The 7937-nt window shown below is 35.7% G+C and overlaps 1 protein-coding gene across 1 annotated transcript in view; it reads right to left on the minus strand.

Annotated features, from left to right (window-relative positions):
* The window catches only part of LOC120625002, a 44418-nt gene extending 42767 nt beyond the window's left edge, over positions 1-1651 (minus strand). Inside the window, exons 1-3 of the mRNA XM_039891911.1 lie at positions 1592-1651; positions 382-459; positions 17-116 (exon numbers count right to left, since the gene is read on the minus strand). Coding sequence (XP_039747845.1) covers positions 17-116; positions 382-459; positions 1592-1611 — 198 coding nt within the window. The 5' untranslated portion in view covers positions 1612-1651. The remainder of the gene's footprint in view (positions 1-16; positions 117-381; positions 460-1591) is intronic.
* Positions 1652-7937: the final 6286 nt, after the last annotated feature.

The following is a 7937-nucleotide window of genomic DNA, read 5'->3' on the forward strand; positions in this document are numbered from 1 at the left end:
GTCAAATAGAACTAACGTGGTCTGTCTTGTTGGATCTTGAATCCGAGTATGATTTCTTCCTCTTATCTTTAATCTTATTTTTAACATCCCTTAGTAGGTTAATCTTCTCTGGATCTCTGAAAATACAATCAAAACTAAAATTATTATTATTCGAATCTTTTTAATAGGTATATTTGTTTTTTTTTTCAAATAAAATATGAAGTGACAAGCTGATTGGCATGATCAGTTGATGCAAGGAAACTGAGGTGTTGGTGTCAAGCCTTATATGTCTGAAACTACATTGCAGCTTGGCAGAAAAAAGCATGGCGGTCATACTTCCCCGGAAGAACGCTGTCACAAAAAGCTTTAAAGTGTTTGACTTAGTCTTAACTTCTAACTCACGTTTTCTCTCTCTGCATCATGTCCTTGAATATCTTCAACACTGGAGACTGAGTTTCTTTATCTGACTTTCGTTCATGGCTGAAACACAATTGGATATACAGTGGCAGTCAAATCCATACTTTATATTATACACGTGAAAGTGTGTCTGTTTGTTTACCTATATTCGGTTCAACCCCCTCTTGATGAAATATGAAAATTTGACACATACATAGCTTGTGTCTTATGGTCATAAGATTTTTGAAGTAAAACTTCTGTAGGCGCAACTAGGGAGTAACTCCGATTTTTTCGGAAGTAACGCTTACGTCGGACGTCTGCGTAGTTTCCGCTATTTAAAAATAATAATTTGAATTGGTCGTAAGTATGTGTCATATACTCCACGCTTCTTGACTTATACGCCAGCTAGTGGCAAATATTATTATCAATTAGGATTATTTAATATTTTCAAACGGATCAATTGTGAATAGCAAAGTGAATAAAAATTAAACAGTTTTAACAAGTAATAAATTAATCATTAATAAATTTTCTGAGGATTGCGACATTCTATAATATTCAATGACAAGGTTATATTGATATGAGCGGATCTAACCTTTAATTTTCTACTCTCAATTATTCTATATACAAATGAAAATATTTATAAAATCTGAAAGTGATATTAATGAATTTTCAATAGAATATAAAATGAAATAGTGAATATTAAATGAAATGGCGGAGTCTCTTGATTTGAAGGTACTCATATTGTAGGCACTGGGGAAAATGGAAGCTGGAAGGGCATTCCAGATCCTAGCGGTGCGGATAAGAAACGAAGATGCGAAGCGCTTTGTACGCGCCCGCGGTATATCGACCACGTAGGGATGCAGATCCTTACGGGACCTCCAACTTAAAACCACAGCGCGCACCTCTGCGCCAAGGAGGTCGACACAAACAATCACATACTAGATACATGTGAAAGAACATAGAAGTAGAAGAACAAGAACAAAGAAGAAGAAGCAGGAAATCGTTGGATTGTGTGGAAGAGGATAAACGTATAAAAAGAGTGAATTCTTTATGGATAAAAAAGTGAGAATATGAATATTAAATTGGTTGCCATAATCCGGGAAAACCTATAAATATAGGGGATGTGAACTCTATCTGTATTTGGCAATCATTCTGAGAAGAGAACTATGCCAAGTCGTGACTGGTAATGGATGAATATTAATAAAGAAGAACTCACCTTTTATGACTAATGCCCATAATAATCTCCGATTATAATAATGTAAAAGCATCGTAAAATCTCATTCTCAAAACATTGTTTTAAAATATGTTAGAATTGTATGACAGAAACATTCAATGTCATTATAATAAAAAGAAGAAAGACCTGCAAAGGTTTTAACTACTTATGTATTTAAATTTTTATGCATTCGTTTTAGCTGCTTCTTGATACTATAGCGGTCTTGAGTGACAAAAAATCCTCCTGACCCTTCATATAATACTATTTTCTGCCAGAAATCTTTGTCATATTAGACACTGCCGATCGGTGCACTCTTTTAAACACAATCTGAAGGAGCATTATCTATCGTTGTCATATATTATCACTCTAATTAAAATAGATATATATTTAAATATATCTAGAATAGTGTATATATGTAATAGAATATTTATATAAAATAAATATAATATAACATATACAATATATACCTAAAATACCCAAATTATTTTATATAACTCGTATTGGTGGGGAATTTTCCATTTTATTCCATGTACATACTTTATGCATACCCTGGTCAAAAACTCTGTGCTGTGCAAAAACGCCACTGCTGCTCAGTGATGATCATAGGCAGACCCTCCCGCTTCGAGAGGCCTTTATTCCAGCAGTGGACTGTATAGCCTACAGTCCACTACACAGTATGACTAGAGTGGTCGTTGGACAGTTTAATGATTGCATGTTTATATGCAATAACATAATGTTACTATATGATAGCAATAATTCTAATAAAACATAAGTTATATAAAATAGCCCACTCCACTCCAGTTAAACTGTTTATTACATGTTTAGTACGCTCGTACCTCAAAAACAACATTCAATAAACTTTAACACAACTTGGTAAGGTGGAACACGAAAGTAGAATGTTTGGTTCCGTATGTATCTACACCAACACCAATAGCGCAAGCCAAGACAAGCTTTGAAGCTTTTAAGTATTATAGAGCTTTTTACTACCGCCAATCGCCATGTTTATTTCTATCGCCAAGCAGCGGTCTTGAATGGACGTAGGCAGCGGCGTGCACTTCTTCCGTGCACAAAAGCACTGCCTACCCTAGATATACATATAATTCGTATAGGAGGAGCATTTTTCCAATTCCTATCTTTAAACGTAACCTTATCATTGAATACTATAGAATGTCGCAATCGTCAGAAAATTTATTAATAAACTATTATTATTTATTTCTTTCACGGCCGATTGGCACAGTGGGCAGCGGCAGTGCTTTCTGAGTCCAAGGCCGTGTGTTCGATTCCCGTCGGTTCGTTATCTTAGTATCCATAACACAAGCTCGAAGTATATTTATTTATTTATTTATTAAAAAAAGTAATAATATAAACAAGCATATTTAGAGTTTAGAGAGAAAAAACATAGCAATTTAAAATATTATTTTAAAAACTGTTGAATTTTTATTCACTTTGCTAGTCACAATCGATCCGTTTTAAAATATTGGAAATAAATAATCCTAATTGATTATGATATTTGCCACTAGCTGGCGTATAAGTCAAGAAGCGTGGAATATATGACATAAACTTACGACTAATCCAAATTATTATTTTTGAATAACGGAAACTACACTGACTGACTAACTGACGTAAGCGTTACTTCCGTCAGAAAAAAATCTGAGTTACTCCCTAGTCGCGCCTAAAGAAGTTTTACTTCAAAAATTACAATGCAAGGCCTCTACTTTTATAGGAGAGACAGTTTGAGAGAATAGACCATGCTACTCGAAAGCTGGCTGGCGGGCCATAATGATTATAATAATCATAATATGTTATAGTGATATTAACCGACGTTGACGTTAGAAGTGGGAACACCGTCAACTAACTAGAAAAAATCCAGGAATGGATCCCAGGATACATCAAAAATCACTATCCATTGCTTTGCTAATCCATTGCTTCGTTGCTGCATGAAAGGTGGATAAACTCTTATTGCACGAACGAACCCTAAAAGTTCAGTATCACTCAAGGAAATTGCGCACCTATACCACATTACGTTCCGGGGCAAGCAATAAAAAGATATTTGATGCTTTACTTTTGCCGCCAAAATAATTGGTCGACATCCCCCAAGGGAGTAAAGGAGGTATATGCTGCTTGTACTTTATGTATACTGGATTACGGTCAATGCGTTTAAGGTACTTAATTCATTCACACTCATTCTACTTTGTATCTCTCTTACATACATGAGATAAATAAAAACTCCAGCTGCGAAGAAAAGCATCATTAAAAAAAAAAAAATTTTAGAAAACTATAAAAAACTCGCTTTATATAGAAAAACCAAACTAAAAAATAGATAAATAATTATTTTTAAATAAAAAAACCGACTTAGCCTTAACATAGCTTCATAACTTTCAAAATTTTTTATACTCGTGATACCTAGAAATTAAATGTCAGATTGGAATTAATTAAAAAAGTATTTTAATGGTACTTATATACTCGTGATGATGAATGAGAATGTTATGGAGAACTCTCAGGCATGTAGGTTTCCACACGATGTTTTCCTTCACCTCTGAAGCAAGTGATATTTTTATTACGTAAAACGCACATAACTTAGAAATGTTAGAGATTCGAACTCTGCCCCCCGGAAGTGAAGTCCAGCTCCTATCCACTGCGCTATCATCGCTTTTTCATTAGCATAGCTTAAACTTAATTTTCATTGTGTAAAAAATAATATAACGCCAGCATCAATTGAAAAATTACCTTTAGAATAAAGAAACAATTACTAAATACCCTGCGTGTAAGAAAAAGTGGGGTAAAACGTAATAAAACAATTTGAACCCAGCGCAGGTTAGCGCTAGGGTAACAGGTTTATGGGTTAACCTCGGGGGTGCTGTTGGGGTTTTCACCCTCAAGGTGTATCGGGACTGCAATATGTCGCCGAGCTTAAGATACTGGACATAACCGCGGTAAAACTTGTGTATAGAATCCGTTGTCCTTTTTCCCCGTCTACTTACGTTTACTTTTTCATTCGTCTTGTGTTTTTTTCCGACACAAAGTACGACGTACTGAGTGATACTTTATTAAATCACAGTGTAACATTTAAAAACGCGGTGAAAGCATATTATCTTGTACAATAATGACGACTTTTAGTACCTTGTTTATGTTTATTTTTATTATCTATATGTTCTTATGTATTTATGTATGATTGAGTATATATTGGTTTATTATTTTATATTTACTAGCTGACCCGTGCAACATCATCTGCACCAAATCGGTTAATACCGGAAAATACGAATTACATTTAAAAAAAATGAATCCTAGCTAGATCGATCTATCGCCCCCGAAACCCCTGTATACTAAATTTCATAAAAATCGTTGGAACCGATTCCAAGATTCCAATTATATATACCTACTAGCTGACCCCTGCGCCATCTGTCGGGCTGATTTGTGAATCTAAACCATCCAGGGTGCCACGCAAACGCATACCGAAAAAATCATTGAAATCGATCCGGCCGTTTAGGAGAAGTTCAGTGACATACACACGCACACAAGAAATATATATATAAAGATATACAAGAATTGCTCGTTTAAAGATATAAGATTTATTATATTTTTCTTATTTGTGCAATTTTGTTTATGAATTTGTAGTTAGCTATTTGAATGTAGGTTTATAATAATTTAACACCACCTGTCCGCCCTCGCTCATCTTCTCCTAATCCAAAGGTTGCCTGGCAGAGATCGCTACTAAGCGATAAGGCCGCCTTTTGTATTCTACTTCTGTCTTTGTATTTCTATTGTTTTTTTTTATTTTCCTAACTTCATAGTGGTGTACAAATAAAGAGTTAAATAAATAAAAAAAAAAGTAGCCTAAAGACTAATTACTATTATTATTATGGACGGCCGACAGGCGCAGTAGGCAGCGACCCTGCTTTCTGAGTCCAAGGCCGTGGGTTCGATTCCCACAACTGGAAAATGTTTGTATAATGAGCATAAGGGTTTTTCAGTGTCTGGGTGTTTATATGTATTTTCTAAGTATTTATGTATATATAATTCATAAAAATATTCATCAGTCACCTTTAGTACCCATAACACAAGATGGCAATGTGTGTATTGTCGTAGTATATTTATTTATTTATTTACTAAAATTAATTTAACCTAATCATACAGCATGCAACTTTGTCTGCGTGGACTTGAGAATTGGGTCTACAGCTTCGATCGTTAACAATTTTTAATATTACCACGGGAACTTTTTGGGAGATCGGTATAGAAAGTACATGTCCTTTTCCATAGCATAGGTGACATGTATACAAAATTACAAAGCTTTCTGGCCGCGGCTTAGCTCGTACACAATTTTCAATTTTCTCTCGGGAACTACTTAAGGAATCAAAGGTAGCCTATGTTCTTTTCCATGTCAAAGGCTACATGCATGCCAGATAGCTTTGTAATTTTGTATACATGTCACCTTTGCTATGGAAAAGGACATGTACTTTCTATACCGATCTCTCAAAAAGTTCCCGTGGTAATATTAAAAATTGTTTCTCAAGTCCACGCAGACAAAGTTGCATGCTAAATAGGTTAAAGGCTAGGTTAAATTAATTTTAGTAAATAAATAAAATAAATAAATAAATATACTACGACAATACACATTTCGCCATTTCATCAAAATCCGTTCAGCCGTTTTTGCGTGATTGAGTAACAAACATCCACACTTTCACATTTATAATATAAGTAGGATAAGATAATTGGGTCTAATGACTTTATTGTAGTTTTATTTTATTCCACTACAATCTCACCAATCTCTATATTACAATCTGGTAAGTGATGATGCAGCCTAAGTTGGTAACGGGCTAACCTTTTAGGGGTATATATTAAACCCATACCCTAATCGGTTTAAACACGACATCATACCGGAACGCTTAATCGCCTCTGCGGCACATCTTCGTCGGTAAGGTCGTAACTAGCCACGGCGGAAGCCTCCCACCAGGCCAGACCAAAGAAAATTAAAAATTTCCAAACTGCTCCTTCCGAGACTCGAACCTGGAACCTCCAGGTTAAAACCACAGCGGTCGCTACTTCACCAGAAGGTCGTCAAAATGTTATTGTAATGTAGAGATTGCATTTTGTATTCTAAATTCATTCTTTCCAAGTAGTCTTTATTAGAACTTGCTGCAAACGTTATGTCTATCTGTTTGTACTGATTCTACCGTCGGTTCAGAATTCTACCGAGAAGAACCCGACAAGAAACTCAGCACCTATCCATCTACAACAAAATTGCAGCTATCCTGAATCAACATTTCACAATTTAACAATCATTTTTTTAAATGTTGGATAGGCGTTACTTTGCGGAATTCCATAAAATATTATGAAAATTAAGCTTTATTTGCTATACTCCGCGAAAAGAAGGATAACCTGTGTTATGTAATTTATAATTTCTTAGATCCTTATACCCCACACCAAGCAGATCTTCGGCAGTTTACCCTCTACGCTCGTTTCGCTCCGACACCGGAGTATCCTCAGATGTTGACTTTAAAAAATAATAAGTATTTATTGTAATTTTCACAATAATTTTTCCAACTAATTGTCATAAATTTACAGACTTTGAGAACATTATGGAAAACTCTCAGGCATGCAGGTTTCCGCACAATATTTTCCTTCGCCTTCGAAGCTAGCGATATTTTATTTGCTTGAAACGCACATAACTTAGAAAAGTTAGAACGATTCGAACTCGGCCTGCCCACTGGGTACCGCCGCTACAATTCTACTACGCCTATCCTAGCAAGGATCAAATTTATTCGCGGGGTTTGTAATTTTTCACCCCCAAGTTGTTTTGGAGGTTAAATTTGGAGTCGGGGCAAACATGTTGTACGTGGCGAATGTAAATGTCGGTAACTGATAAATAAAGAAAGAGGTAAAATGTTTGAGGTGCCCTTGCGCGGTAAACACGCGCTAGGGGTGCGGCTCGCGAGTAGAACTGATACAAATAAGTTTCTTAATATTATAAAAGGTTCATTATAAAAAAATAAATTATTAAATAAATATACTACGACAATACCACATCGCTATCTAGCCCCAAAGTAAGCGCAGCTTGTGTTATGGGTACTAAGATGCCTGATGAATATTTTTATGAATAATTAAACGCGCTGCTGGGTACGCACCCAGCCCGCTTCCCCGGGCTAGATTTAATGATGTAATTTTATTTAAACAATAAAATTACATCATTAAATTTTTAATTTAAGTCTCATATCCCAAGGTGCTGGAATGGCAGCCCCGAACTGGTAAGCGCAGCATTGGTCGACCCCGAACGAGGTGGACAGACGACATTAAGCGCGTCGCAGGTAGCCGCTGGATCCAAGCGGCTCAGAACCGTGGAACTTGTAACTCC

This window comes from Pararge aegeria, chromosome 7 (genome assembly GCF_905163445.1).
Source record: "Pararge aegeria chromosome 7, ilParAegt1.1, whole genome shotgun sequence".
Lineage (NCBI taxonomy): Eukaryota > Metazoa > Arthropoda > Insecta > Lepidoptera > Nymphalidae > Pararge > Pararge aegeria.